The 16,125-nt window shown below is 37.8% G+C and overlaps 1 protein-coding gene across 4 annotated transcripts in view; it reads right to left on the reverse strand.

The window, feature by feature from the left end:
• The window catches only part of DOCK4 (dedicator of cytokinesis 4), a 481,211-nt gene that overhangs the window by 172,819 nt on the left and 292,267 nt on the right, over positions 1-16,125 (reverse strand). For all 4 annotated transcript variants that reach the window (XR_010945592.1, XM_067746757.1, XM_067746758.1 and 1 more), the window contains exon 13: positions 8,148-8,273. Coding sequence is in view for 3 of the 4 variants with exons in the window: in XM_067746757.1 (XP_067602858.1) it covers positions 8,148-8,273 (126 nt within the window). In the remaining variant the exon portion in view is untranslated. The remainder of the gene's footprint in view (positions 1-8,147; positions 8,274-16,125) is intronic.

Here is a 16,125-nt window from a genome sequence, read left to right on the forward strand (position 1 = left end):
TGAGTTTACTTAACATAGCTTTCCAACATTTGAAGGCCCAAACGCAATATATCTTTTTGCTAATAAAAAATCTCTCCTTAAGAAAGTAAATCACCGGAAGGAACAATAACCATACAAATATGCCCACACCTGGGAAATTTCTCAAACTTCCTGACCAAAGTGTTTCTAAGAAAGTACCCTAGCTTTCAAAAACATGGAGGAATACAGGTGTGCCTGGTCACCTTCCTACATAAAGACCAACTTTTAATGAGAACATCATTTGCAAATGACTTTGGCGGAACAGGAAACAGATGGGCCATAAAAGAGAGAAACTGAGTAAGTTCTAAAAGGGATGACGTCTCACCCACCCTTTACAAAGAGTATATAAGGAATACATTAGTGGAAACAACTAATACAGTGGTCTCTGTCTTATGAATTTCTCAGTACTCTCACACAACTCATACAAATCAACCTGGAAAGGCAATGAACTTGGAATTCCAGGAGAAAAGCAACGTATTTCAACACATGTAAAAGTATATGTGTATGCTTTGAAGGTTTTTTGTTTTAACCATATCCATTAAAAAAAAAATTTAAGAGAAAATGGTCCAGTAAATTTTACAAGTTTTCTAGTTTTTTTATAACTCAGTTCATCTAATTACTATAAAGTTATCATTTTATATATATGTATTCATACATACATAACACACATTCTCAATGCTATTTATTTTAACAATTACATTATAGAATAAATAAGCTCACAAACTTTGTCCTCTGAAGCCATCAATTTCAACTCAAAACAGGTCTGCAACGCTAATGGTCTGCACACGTGCTATTTCAACAATCCGAGAGGAAATTCTTGACAATAGTTTTCCCGCGAACAGACTCGTCAGGTAAAAACACAACACAAAAATCAAGGTACTTCAGAGCAAAAGATGTTAGTTAACAGTAGTAAAATTCCTTTGCTTCTTGGAGGAGGTGACACATGATGAGTGGCCGTGCTTACACACAGACTATAAAACACACACTGATTAATGGGAAGTACAGCTACAGGAGTTTTTACCTTAGAAATTTCTCGTAATGAGTGATTAGCTTGTCCAAGCTACATGGGGATTAACTGTCACGCAAAATGGAGAGGAAGTGTTTCTTGGGAGGGGGACTTCCAACTCTCAGCTGTTGGAAGGACCGGCAACTCTGACTTAAGCAAAGACGGGGGGTGGGGAGCGGGGGTGGTGAGGGAGGTTTGCAAGGCAACCTGTCTCCCCCCCCTCTGTGTGCAGGCTGGCCCTACAGAAGAACAGGGGTGGGGGGACAGTAACATACTGCCAGTGCCAGGAAATTCTTTCTTCGTGTATTCATTCAGCAAATATACCGTGAGCACCTACTATGTGCCAGATATTATTCTAGGCCCAGTACATTCAGCAGTGAACAAAGCAAAAATGGCTTCCCTGTGGAGGGATTCTAGTAGGAGTAGGTCTTGAACAAAGAAGTAAAACACAGAGCACACTGAATAATGCTAAGTGCCATGGATAAAAGTAAGAGGAGACGGGGTGTTGAATGGAGGAGAGGGGGTGTCACATGAGAGAGGCCCTCACTAAGAGGATGAGACATCTGTGGAAGCTATGGTGTGTTCCAAAGGGACCAAAGTTAAAAATGGCCTTTGCTTCCCAAATGGACCCCTAGAGCTGGTTTAGCTTATAACTTTGCTGGATTCTTCTCTCTCTTCTGAATTCAAATAAGCCTAAAAAAAGGTAGGGTCACAGGAAGACTGGAATAAGGAGATCTGGATTCAAGTCTTTCTCTGCTACCGTCTATTTTCTGTGACATTAGTCTAGACAGGGTAAGATAAACCCTAGGGCCTCAAGTTTCTGTGTTATGAAAGTGGGGAAGGGGTAAAGGCAGAGAGGTAGGGATGGGAGAGGCAGTAGGAGGGCCGAGACTATTATGTCATGCTTGCTGTTTCTGTGACTTACAAAAGAAGTTCTGGACTGTAACACACTCATAAATTAAAACACCTTATACATATGTTTTAGTTTTCTGTTCTTTAACTGTCACTGTCCCTGTCCCTGTAACCCTCTTTATCTTTTGCAAAACTTTTAGACTAAAATAAGATTTCTTTGAAAAGAGAATACATGACAAGAACATTTCTCCTGAATGCCATTCTGCCTGTGTCCCCCCAGGAATCTGCAGCTTGTTATGTTCTAATACTGCAAGGTGCCACATTTTGCCAAAATACGCAGAAGGATAAAGTTGAAACAAGTGCTAATTAAAGTCAATACACTTGAGGTTGGCTCTGGAGAAAACTAATAAGCCCAAATGGTGTTAAGAAAGCACCTTGGGTAATTAGGAGAGAAATCATAAACTAAGTATGAAATGGAGTCATAGCACCAATCGTGAAAAGCTACTTGCCTGACAATGTTTATTAATACCTTGCACATCTTAAATTTACTGCTCTGTAAATTTGATGTGCTTGACACTTCTCTCTGTTTCACAGGCCCACTGACTGGGAAGCCTTTACACATGTGAAGGCTTCTCAAAACATCACTGTAGATGAGATAGACATAAGGCCACAGCAATAGGAACAAACTCAAAAAGAGTTCAGTGACTACAATCAAATGAGGTTGATTTATGGCTTGATCTCAACAGGCAAGAGGTTTTTATCAGTAGCTGAAAACCTGATCCTTGATTCTGTCCTATGAATGAACTGGATAAAGGCATAGAGGACATGCTCATCACGTCAAGTAAACCACTGTCCCCAGCCACAGGGGCTAGTCCAGTGCCTTTTCTGTGCTAGATATTTGCTGTTATTTTTGGAACTGGAAAAGAAAAGTTCCTGTCCTTCTTAAAAACAAAAGAACATACATAAAAGACTCCGGGTTTTTGTGAACTTAGATGATGATGATGATGACGATGATGTCTAGTAGTAGATAGTAGCAGATAGACAGTAGTCAGGTACTTATAGCCAAGTGCTACAAGTAGAATATCTCATTAAATCCTCATATTAACCTTATAGAAAGGCCCTATTATTTCCATTTTACAGATGAGGAAACTGAACTATAGAGATTAAGAATCATGCCCAATGTACTATCCGTATCTCTGCTTTACCCATGAAAATGTAATTCAATAGGATGAGAACATCCATCAAATAAGCTAGTGCAATTCAGCCTTTGTCTCCAAAAGACTAGTGCCTTGAGCAAGGAAGGTAACAGTCCCACCCTGACTGGTCAGACCAATTATGAAGCACTGATTTCATTTCTAGGACAGAGACAGACAGAAACGGTATCATCCAGACCATAAATGATATGGAGAAGGGACCCATCAGAGGAGAGATGAGGGAGACGAGAGTTAACTGAATTTTAAAATGTTGAGGTTACAAGCAGAGAAACTCAACCCAATGGATAGAAGGTAGAGGGAGACGAGTTCAACATGAAAGAGGTCATTTTGAGAGAAGATGTAAGATGTGATGGTGTGATCTTGGCCATTATTAATACTCAAGTACAAGCCGGAAAACCATCCTCAGGGACCTCAGGAGGACATTCAGGCACTGGACACATGGTTGAGCTGGATGGCCCTTCATGTGTGTAGCAGGCACCCCGTTACCTCCCCAAAGATGTCCAGGTCCTAATCCTGGGAACCTGTGAATAGATTACTTTACACGGCAAAAGGGACTTCACAGATGTGATTAAGCTGACAATCTTGAGATGGGGAGATTTTCTTTGATTATCAGGGTGGACTCAATATAATTACAAAGGTCCTTATAAGAGGGAGGCAGAAGGTCAGGGTCAGAGAAGGGGATATGATGAGAGAAGCAGAGGTTGAATGATGTTGGGCCATAAGCCAAAGAGTACAGGGAGTCTCCAGAAGCTGGCAAAGACAAGAAAAGGCATTCTCCTTTAGAGAATGCATCAGAAGAAATGCAGCCCTGCTGACACCCTGATATTAGCCCAGTGAGATTCACGCAAACTTCTCATCTCCGGAACTGTAAAATAGTACATTTGCATTGTTTTAAGCCACCCCATTTGTGACGATTTGTTACAGTAGCCATAGGAAACTAATATAATATGCCATTCACACCTAGGCTTCTACTACTTCCCGATACCTTCAGGGCAGCGGTGGAGGGGGGGAGGGGCAGGGTAAGGGATAGGGGCAAGATTCACAAGTAACAGGAAATCAAGGCAGACCACACACAGGGAAAACTTATGCATGGGATGAAAAATTAACCTTGGATTTCTCACATAGAGTACACTTCAGTAAAACATATCTGTTCTCGTTTTTGTTTTGCTTTATTTTAAAAGAATACTCTGAGATGTTAAGCTTTCGAGGGGGTAGCTTTTTAATTTCTGTTTATGACTATCAAGCAAATGATACAACAGCAGCCATGAAGGACTTTCCAGACAGTGGTGCACAAAGACAGGAGCAGGGATGGGCTGCCCTTCATACTCTAGGACAACGCATGCATTTCTGGTAGTGTCTGTTGGGGAAACCCTACACCCTTGGGCAAGTGGGGCATGTAAGCTTTATAATTTGGGGGCAGCAGCCTCTTCCCCAATGTGATCTGGGGCTGGGATCCAACCTCAGGGTGACACGCCTCCCCCTCTCTTTGGTCACTGTGGCATTCCTTGGGTGAAAGACCACCACTCCTTGGTGACATGATCAGGGGTTCAGATCTAAGCAGAGTAGTTGCACCTATATGATATGGAGGTCCAGTGACTTGGACTGGGGCGTGGTGACCTTTGGTTAGATTTACGATATATTTTTAGGGAACATCAAATAAAGCAGGGTCCCACTTGCTTTCTCCAAAAGAAGGATTATTTGAGGCAATTCCATCTGGTGATGTACATGTCTCTATCAGTAAGTGGTAAATAATAATAATAATATATATATTTAAAAGAGTAAAATTATATATCTTCTTAAATGGGAGGCAAACATCTCTACAACATTCTTCTTACCCCAGTCTTATAAATCACTATCTAGTCAACTTTAACCAAATAGAAATTTGACTTATTTGAACTACTGCCTAAAGACCAAAGGAAAAGGAGGCTTACTCTGGAAAATACTTGTAAAATAAACTTAAACAAATCTGGAAATCACTATCACAGCTACTACTGCTGGCAACCATTTGAAACATAGGCTCTGTTCATCGTTTTCAGTGTGAGCCTCTAGCCTCCAAATCTCAACCCTTCCCTCCCCTATCAGTCCACCACTTTTCCTTAATTCTTTTTAGGATTAGGAACTGCCAAGATGTATTAAAAGTGAATGCAATGGAAGGTATTAATTAAGTGTTCCTTAACAAAGAGGGATAGTTTTACCAGTTGATATGTGACAACAAGTCTCCAGGAGAGAGGGTACAGGTAGGGAAGATAAAGTAGGGAGACCATGATGATTGCCTAGAAAGAAGCATCAACTCAGAATAAGAATGGACCCTTAGGGTGGGAGGAGGACACCGCCTCACCTCCCATGACATTCCTGACACATCAGCCAGCGTTGTTCCAAAGCGTCTGGTGGATGGAAACTTAGTCCTTCCTGATATTCAGCAACGGCTCGAGCTCTGCTTTGTACAGTCTGTTAAGACATTTAAAGCTTGGCTGTCCAATCCCATAACGACTGCCACATGTGGCAACAGAGTCCTTGAAATGTGACTTGGCTGGAAAGAGATGTGCTGTAATGTATAGTAGTTACCAGCCTTCAAAGACTTAGGTTGAAATAGTGTAAAATAACTCATTATGAATTTTTTATATGGATTACCTATTAAAACGATATTTTGGATGCATTGGGTTAAATAAAATATATTGTTAAAATTAATTTCATCTCTTTCTTCCTACTTTTTTAAAAATGGTTACTAGAAAAGTTAAAATTACATTTGTGGCTCGCACTGTATTTCAACTGGAGAGCATTGACTGAAACATTTTCACTGCCCTCCCTCTCATGGGCTCAGAGGTCAGACCATGGAACTTTCTGTAGAGTTATTTGGTTCGTAGGTGGCAGTGATGGAGCTTCACAGAGGGTAACTTTTCTTCTTTGGAAACTGGGTACTCTAAGAAATAAAGTGCTGAATGACTGACCCTTAGCAACAGGAAGGGTTCGGAGGACTTCATGACAGGCCGAAAGCACATGGGCAGGTAGTCTCCTTATACCAGGTGACATTCCCGAGACCAGCCCATGCAAAAGCCAGACCAAGGGGAGAATCTTTGTTTACACGGTTTTCCCATCCCAAATAGAGTTTGGCATTGATGACATTCTGTGATCCTCAAGAAGAGTTTTGTGTACGTTCCTGTTAGTGTCAGGACCACAGATAATTCATTCTGCAGAAAGGCAGTAACTAAGTTAATGAAGGTCCTGTAGGTATAAACACGTGCTTCACCCATCCTGACCCCTATTCACAATACTAACTCTGAAGGACAAGTCTAGAAAAACAAAAGGAAAACAAACAAAAAACCCCATCATCCTAGCAGACTGTCAATATAACACTGGGATCAGAAATGCTGTTCACATATATTTTCTTATTGAAAACTCAGCTCAAGTTTTCATCAGAGCCACCAGTGAGAATTAACTGACAAGTCAAAATTCTAAAAAATAACAAAGGAAAACAAAACAATGGCTGTTATGTTTGCCAATGTAAAACATTCCATTGAGTTGTAAAGTTGCTTTCAGCTGTTTAAGTTAATACACACATCCTTCCCTTCTCCATCTAATTTGAAAGACTCAAAAGCCAAAGAAGAAAAAATGAGAGAAGAAAAAGAAGAAAGTGCTTTAAAAAAAATCTCTTGCAGTCTTGGGCACTGCAGACCTGTGTCTAGGAGGATGATTCCCTGGTCAGCATGAACCTCGCCATAACGTGGTATGAGAAAGGGACAGAAGTGAAACTTATTCCACAGAAAGCTCATTTTCATCATTAAAGCCAGACAAGAGCTGCATGAGCACAGCACACCCCAGACAATTATTCAGCCAGTGAAGTGTCATGTTGCTTAATATTTTTCCATTTCTCAATGATGCGGCTCAGAGACCAAGCTGAGGAATTCTTTTAGCAGCTGGCTGCATTCTGTTCTAAAATATGCTTTTTATATTAGATTTACCCATCAATTTGCTTCCCAGTGGGATGAAATTTTTTTCTTTTTTGTTAAAGAGGAAATACCAGCTATTTATAGCAACTGAAGGAAATAATGAATGGTTGCAAGAGCCACTGAATAACATGCCACCAAGTAAACAGTGCTGTAAACAGTCATTTTCGACAATAGTTAACAGAAGATGCTCAGGCAGACTGGGTCCCTAAGCTAGGTCAGGCCACCTCAGGAAACTTTCCAGGCTGTTCTCTTAGGCTTTCCTGCATGAATGCATTTCCGTCAGGAGATCACAAAATGCCGCGACAGTCAATGCCAGTCAGTTTCTGCATCATGTTAGGTCTTTATGGACAACAGTCCTACCATCAGTCTCATAACTGCGCCAGAGGCCTGTCAGATGCAACTTCCATTGCTTGCTTTTTACACATGGGATTTAAACAGTGATTTAAAGGATCTCATTTCTAAAACTACTGTCGACAATTTGAGACTATTTGGTCTATTTTTTTTTTTTCTTGGTTGTGGAAAGTAGGATGTAGAGCCCTGAGAAAGACTTACTTGGCATTTACTTTGTTGGTGTGAATCTCCTTAACTTCTACCATTTCCACTCAGAAACAAACACTTTTTTGGAGTCTCTTTTGGTTGCTAATATAGATCTGATTTATATATACAAATAGAAAGAGGAGATGTATAGAAATGCATATAGCGTCTGCATATGGCTGCTGATTTATATACACACATACACACATATCTCTGGCGGAAAAAGCCTCCAAAAAAGGCTAACCATTGCTTAATAACCATTCTTGCCAAAACCTGTAAGGATTTCCCCTAAGTGACTTCAATAACACTTCCCACCAGAGGGTAAAATATTTTCTGTATTCAACTTCAGTTTTCCTATTATGGCCATAATGAAATGCAACCATGACCCCCACAAGTTATCCACCCTAATATAATAAAAATGTAAAGATTTTTTTTAAAAGGAATTAAATATCTCATTTTATTCTTAAGCATGGCCCATTTGAACTCTTTGAAGCTGACAATTTGAAAAATTTCTCAAGCGTCAAAAGCAGACAAAGTAGCCATATTTCATCATGTAGTGCATCCCAAGTCACTTACCAGGCATAATAATATTAGAAAAACCCAACTTCCGGGTGATGGATACTCCATGAGAAAATACTGATGAGTATTCCCTTCTGATTTGTTCAATGTCTCCATGCAAGAGTTGTAGGGAAACTGCTAAACCTAAAACAAAGGAGACCAGAGTTAAAAAAAGGACAGAAACAGCATGAACAGAAACTGAAATTGTTTCAACAAGCCCAAATCTATGGTATCATTGTTTTAAACTGAAGATTAATATTCAGACAAAATTAATGGAATCTATAAGACAAACATCTAGAGAACACTTTTCCAACTTGACTACCTGAGTTTTTCCACTTACAAAGAAGGTTCCAAGAAGCTAGAAAAAAACCTGAACAGAACACTAAGAAGAGGAAGTCTGGCTTCCAGTCCCATCACCCGCTTCTCCAGCACCCTGCCAGACAGAAACACCCCTGCACCAACCTCAGCCTAGCAAATGGCAGGGGCTATCCAGCCCTGGAAGATATTAATCTTAAAAAGGGAGTTCTAATTTCTTTAAAACTCTATAAGGCCTGTGAATAATTACTAATCAAATGTCATAAACATGAACACAAAGCTAAACACATAAAAATTCAAGGATCTTAAGGATATTCAGAGATTTTTAAAAAAAAATTTAAGAAAGGTGATTGTAATAAAACCAACATTATATTCTTAATATTATATACAGTAGAAACTCATAATCACATTATTTTCTACTGAGCAGAATTGAGCAGGATGCAGGCCACTTTGATAAACAAGAGGGAATTTAGTCAGTAAAATAGTAAAATTACATTTTTTTGTTACCCCAATTATACTGACATTACCACAGCGGGATATACTGAGGACATTGAATGATACGTTTTTCATACCTTATTCTCCCAACTCTAGCTATAGGAAAAAATTAATGCCCTATCTTTTTGAATACTTATGTTTGCCTATTTCCAACATGCTATTTCTCTTTCAGTCTTTTAATTCCCTGTTCCTTTTCTCTTCTATTATTTTAAAACAAAAAAGACAAAAAAAAAAAGTCCCTCACTTACGTTAGTGATAGAAAATGAAACCAGTCAAAGGTGACTTATTTTTTTAAAAACTTTCAATCATCATTAACCTGAATTCAATTTTAAAATGAATTTGGATGGTGGATCAAGAGAATGATAAATCTGTACTCCAAAGATCCTCCATCTACATCATTACTTATCACCCTTTTCACTCAGTTACATACATACAATTGTGGAAGTAGTCACTCCCAATTCCTAATGCACAGCACTACAATGTTATCTGCAAACATACACCATAAGCATGGCAACAATCATGCTGGGATGCAACAGAAATGCAAGACATTTGCCATGCATCTAGATTGGAATCTTCCTTTCACTTGTCTTCAGTAAAATGAAGAAACAAACAACAACAAAAGTAGTGTGTTGTTGGTTTGTTTGCTTGCTTTTCAATTGAGTGGGTAAAACATCAGGAAAATTTGTTTTTATAAAAAAGTACTAGGTTCGGAAAGAAGATGGAGCCTTTCCTGGGGTTCAAATCTGACCTAGATGAGGCATACCCCAAAAGGCAATGACATAAGAAAAGAAGGGCAGGATGTGGCTGCATCACTGTGTCCTCTGGTGTGTGGATCTAATAGAATGCTGGTGTCAGAAAGTTGTGAGAATTAGATTAAATCTGGCAGGCACTCAGGAACTTTAATTAAATCTTCATCCTATTTTCACCTAACTATCCTTTAGCTCCCTCCCTGCCCCCAGCCCACACGAGATGGATGACTGAGGGTGATAGAGTGGAGGAGTGTCAGTCCTCTGATAGCCACATGGAATGAAACAGGGGAGAATGAGTCATCTGGATGGTTGGATGCGGACAACTTGGATGTGGTACTACTGGTTCCTTTTAAAACCCAGAGGCTGGTGACTGAAGATAAACTAACACATGTTATAATCCATCTGTCCCAGCAGCTATTTCTTCCTGATTCACGCTCTCCCGGTACCCCCACCTCATTACTGGTGTCTCTGTTCTCCTCCTACTTCTGTCCTTTTGCCTTCAAAACACTCACCCACACTGTCATCATCATTATGAACATCAGCAGAAGCTGATATCTGTAGAATAGCAGTGTGTGCCAGACACAGTATATAATAACCATCCCTCCTGCTGGGTAGAACACTGTTCTAGTACCCCAGGACACTATAAGCAATGCTTTCACATAGAGAATCACAAGCACTAAACAAAATTCTTGAGGTCCTGTGATGTTTTGCAAGGACAGATCATTTTACTAGAACTTCTCATCAAAGGACCTGATCAGAGATACTAGCAACCTTATGTGGTATGTACAATGTAAGAAAAAAACTAAACAGTAATGAAAAAACAAAGAGATCATGCTATTCAGGGTAGCGACTGGAGGAAGGAAATTGACCAGAATTCTTGTTTTGCTCTATTGGAGCCAGAATTCATTTAACCATCAGTGATTTATTTTATTTTATTTTTTACATAAGTTGAACGCAGAGGATATGACAATGAGAAAAGAAAGGCATTCAGTCAATGTGGATTCTAAAGACAATTAAAGATAGGAAATAGAGAAAAAATAAGTTTTGTGGAAAGACAGATAGATGTAAGCATGAACAAAGAAATGCATCAATGTTCTCGAGATAGCCAGAGCCATTGAGATGAGAGAAGGCAAGAGGATAGAGAGGACCCAAGTAGAAGACAACAGACAGAAAGGAGCCAGCTAATGGATAAGGGAAGGCAATGAGGAAGTGACAGGGGGAAAACAGACAAAATAGTAGAGGGGAAAAAGGAAAATTAGGCATTCAACAGTTGAATGCATTCTAAAATTCAGTTAGAAGATATGGTAGTTTTCAATCTGAAGGTTTAGAAAGATATAGATGAAAGCCCCAGGCATAATGATTTCATTTGTCTGGCCTACTGATATCAATTTGGAGGGGAAGGTATTATTGAGGTGACCCAATTTCTTCAGAATGAAGAACTCACCGAGAATCAAGAACTGGAAAGGTCAAGTGGGCCAAGGGCTTGACCACAATGTACTTGGCTCTTCCCAAATCATCAATTCAATTTCCATTAAAAAACCACAACACTTAACAAAGAAACATCAAAGAGGGGGTGTACTTTCAGGAAGACAAAGAAACATAACATAGTAGTGAATCTACAGGGACCAGCCCACCAAGAGCCACTGCAATACTATTTATTTTTCCATCAGGGAAACTCCTGATCCTGTTTTTATAGTGGTTCTTAAATATCTCGACTAAAATGAACAGGTTGGCTAAATGACTCACTAGACAATAACAAATAATGTATGAAGACAAAGAAACTATTCTTCACTACAAAGGGGAGACTTATCAAATATTCGCCCATTCCAATTACCTGAGATTTAGTCCTATCCTTTCAGGAGTGTAGCTTATGATACAAGGTATGTTCACAGTGCAGTATTTTTCTTCCTATTCTCTTTCTTGTCATACTTCACTGTCCTCGCCTTACCTGTTACATCTGGGGCTGGAGCAACTTCTAAAATTTTATCTGCACACTTTAACTTACTCCTTCCGCAATTCAAACTGCCCACTTTGGGCCAGGCAGTAACTTCCCGCTTGAGTGGAAGGTGGAGGGTGAGAAATAAGGGTGTACACAATAGGGTCTCTGATCCAAAGAAGCTGATCATCCAATAATGAAAGTAAGACACACACACGTAAGTAGAATATGAAGCAGCAAGGGTTAAGTGCATGATAGGAATATTAAAATAAGGAAAAATTATGACTGATTGAGGGAATTTGAAAGTGCAGGGAAGATTTTTTTTTTAAACTGGGAGTTATGACAACCAATAAGCTAAAAATTACGTTAAATTTTTAATTTCACAAAATAGATCAATAATGTTCCACAATCAATTTTTTTTCTGGCTGTTAATATAAATCCCAAAAATGAAATGGCTAAGGGGGAAATGTTCCTCTTATTAGAAGAAACAATCACGAAACAAAACTTTTAAAAATCAGTCTAGATGTTTAAGACCCAATTACAAAGATTTGATATCTAATTTTAAACAGAGGCATAGTCATTAATTAATCTAGAGTCACAAAACAGTTTTTCATGATTAAACTCAGCTTACGGAGCAGAACTACAGGAAAGAAAGGCTTGGTATCTGTTAAACCAAATGTGGTTGATTTTTTGGTAACTCTAATTTCTTAGGAATCGGAACTAACTCACTCTATAAGATGATTCTTTTGAAATTCATGAAATTCTGCACTTTTACATAAAAAAAGGCAAGCACAGCATGCTTTATTAAGTAGCAGGCAAAATTAAGTTTAGACTAGATCAGCCATTTTGCCACCAGTGAACCAACTAACACCTAACTGCAAATGTATAGCAACACAAAAATGGAAAATAGTGACAAATATATTTGATAAATACATGTTGTGATTAAGTGTGCAGTTTAAGAAGTCTATCATACAGCATCATGACCCCGTCTCAGCATTAACTTCTCTGTGCTTTGGTTTCCACATCTTTAAAATAAAGATGATAATGATACCGACGCCATAAAATACTTTGGGCAATACCTGGTATAAAGGAAGTGCTCAAAACTGTTAGCAGCTGCTACTACACTACCACTGCCACTGCTGTTATATCACATTATTCTTTCTCTTTTCAGTTTGTGCTCATTTGGTATTTAAGCAGTGCACTAATTTTCCTTAAAAACAATTTTAGAAATTCTATTTAGTTCTTTCTAACCACTAGAAGCTAAGCACCAAGAGGACAAAGATTTGTCTTTGCTTTCTTAAATGCTGTATTACTAGTGCCTTGAATAATGCAGACATACAGATGTTCAATATTTTTTTGATGCATGAATTTGAAACTCTCCTTGTTCATTTTTTCATGTTTTCTTTTTCATTATGAACCTATTTTTCTACCTTTTATTTAGTCTTTTCCTGATAGTTTATTATCTGAACTTCTAGGAGATACAGCTTAGAGAATATACAAGTAATGCTTAGAAGTAAGTCCTCTAATACTGGGCTTGAAAGAACTGTTCTCTGTTTTAAAAAGGTGATGAGGGTACATGATTCTCTGGTGAGATAGAAACTCCAAGCTTAAGCTAAATTAACTCAGTAGTTTGGAAAAATCCATAGCTATAAAATCCAAGGTAAGTAACTGGTCCCAGTTGAGTAGCCTGAAAACAGTAAATGTATAATCACTCCATACTGCCACTTTCACACCCACGGTGCATAGGATTCCTATGAAAAAAAGCAAGACCCACTGAAGTTGAGTCACAATAAAATGATAGTAAAAACAACAATCAATCGTGAAATAATCAGCAATGAGGGAGAGGGAGCAGATATAACAAATCATGTCTTGACTTCCATGAGACATTTAAAACTTAAGCCCCCAGTCATCAGGGCTTATATTCACACCCCCCTTTCCTGTTGGAGTGCCTATTTGAGTGTTTACACTTCTGGTATGGAGCTCCCTCTTAACGTCAGCAAGATGTCCCTTCCTTTCTTTGAAGCTTCATTTTCTATTTCTTACCACGTCTTAGTTGTAATTTATCCAGCATTTTTATGTGTTTGAAGGGGAGATTACAAGAGTCAGTCTACCATGTTTCAAAAGCCAATTTATTTTAAAATCCTTGAAATCCCTATTGTTTTACAATAACACAAGCAGTCTTTGAAGAATATATACTAGTGTGTCTTCAGTGTACAATTAAATTGTAATTGTAAATGGGTAAATTAATTAACTGAGCAAAAATTTACTCTACTTATATAGTATTTAAGAACTATCAATCTCATCAATATTTAATTCAAAAACTGTCCTTTGTTTCAAAAAATTTGCAAATGTGCCAAATTAAAGTATAAAATAAAGTCACAATATTGATTAAATAACTGACTTGAATGTAAAAAGTACTTAACATTACACAATTACATTTTTCTTTTTAATTCTCCTGAGTTTCTATACAAGTATAGAAGAAAAATCGTAGAATATTAAAGTATATGTTCTAAAAATACATGTGTTAAAAACATCTGAGCTAAGAATAGATGTGCTAATAGTGCAAAAATATTTTCACAAGTGGGATATCCAAAGGTCACATTATAAACCCAAACTAATAACAAACAAATCCCTGAAGTGACGTATGGGGGAGGAAACAAAGAATACAGTTGGCATATATCTATTAATCCTTACTCATTTAATTTTCTCAATCAGAATTTTCATGAAGTTTGATGATCAAACTGAAATGGTCTTTTCTTTCCATTTTCAGCATTTAAAAATATCCACATGCTAAGAAAAGACCAAAAAAATTGCTTCATTTACTTTTTCTCAAAATAAAGTGTCAAATAGAGAACGCTGAATTAGGCTCTTTATCTCAACTCAGCCAGAATATTCTAAAGTTTAAGAAAACTCATTTTAGAAAATGGGAGTATTTGAACAAGACTAAAAAGATTCGAAAAAAAATCATCATATATAACATGGCAAAATCTAAATGAAAAAAGGCAGGGAATAACTTATCAAAGAAGGTCATTTTTTTAAAGAACAGAGTAGGGAGAGGACACACAAAATACAGCATGGAGTTGTGAGCAAAGACAGAAACACATAGAATGGGTAAAAGAAATGTCTTTGCCCTGTTTTGTTTTGAAATCACTGAGATCTTCTGATTCCTAGTAAAATTATTGAAGGCTGTATCACTAGTTCGATTTCTAATAAAACTGTCATAAAGGCATTCACTTCTGGGGTATGAACATTTACAGTATCACAACTCTGTGTGGCTACTAATACCACAATCCAAAGAGGGTTATGTTGGGCTGAAGGCAGAATGTAGGGAGAGGCAATGAAAGGGAGACTGGGCCAGATTTTGGAAGCTTGCCTTGCAACACCACAGGAAGGGGCCAAGCTGGCATCACAAGTTGATGAATCAATAAAACTTGAAATGGGGCATGAGATGAAGAACAGATTTTTATTTGGGAAAGAGGATTCTGGCAGTACAACAGAGGAAGATTTGGCAGGATACATATTACGGATACATTTAACAGTCTAGGTGAGAATTAGAGAGGGATTAAACTTAATATCATAGGTAATTATAGAGCATGAGAACTTCAGCAATTATCGTGAGCACACAGAGACTGTGAAAGTAAACCTACATTCTAAAACCAGTCTCTTCCACTCAATCCCCAAACAATTTCTTCATCTTTTTCCCACTTTTATTAATTAATACTGAAGTTCTGAATCTACAGGTTCCAAACCTTCGAAAAATCTTGATATCTTTCTTTGATGTCCTCAATAAACTGTCCCAAGTTTTATTCCAAAATGACAATCTCAGCTGCTTTTTATTTTGTTAATGTGGCAAAATTCATTAAGAAGCTCACATTCTCCCTTAATAATCCCATTTCTAAGGCTTTTAAAAAAATTTTTATTGTAGTTGATTTACAATGTTGTGTTAGTTTCAGGTGTACAGCAAAGTGAATCAGTTATACATATACATATATCCACTCACTTTTTAGACTCTTCTCCCATATAGGCCATTAAGAGTATTGAGTAGAATTCCCTGTGCTATATAGTAGGTTCTTATTAGTTACCTATTTTATATACAGTAGCGTGTATATGCCAATCCCAATCTCCCAATTTATCCCTCCCCCACTCTAAGGTTTTACTTTAAAGACATAATCCAAAATACAGCAGACGTTCCACACATTATTACTTATAAATGTGAAAAACTCCAAAGCATTTAAGAGTCCAACAGTGAGGGTTGGACACATAAATTAGGGCCTTAAATCTCAAAGCTAGGAAAATAATGCAACCTCCTTACGACACAGTAAATTGTTTTACCTTCTAATTTTTTTTTTCCTATTTGGTACTAGGAAACCAAAGAAACAAACTTGAGGCAAACAACTGATAATTGTGTTTTTTATTCATTTGTGAAACAGATACTGAGTGTCTGATAAACACTGGGCAATTTTAAATTTAACTAAATGTAAAAAAAATTTTTTAAGTAGTA

The sequence above is a fragment of the Pseudorca crassidens genome, chromosome 8 (assembly GCF_039906515.1).
Source record: "Pseudorca crassidens isolate mPseCra1 chromosome 8, mPseCra1.hap1, whole genome shotgun sequence".
NCBI lineage: Eukaryota > Metazoa > Chordata > Mammalia > Artiodactyla > Delphinidae > Pseudorca > Pseudorca crassidens.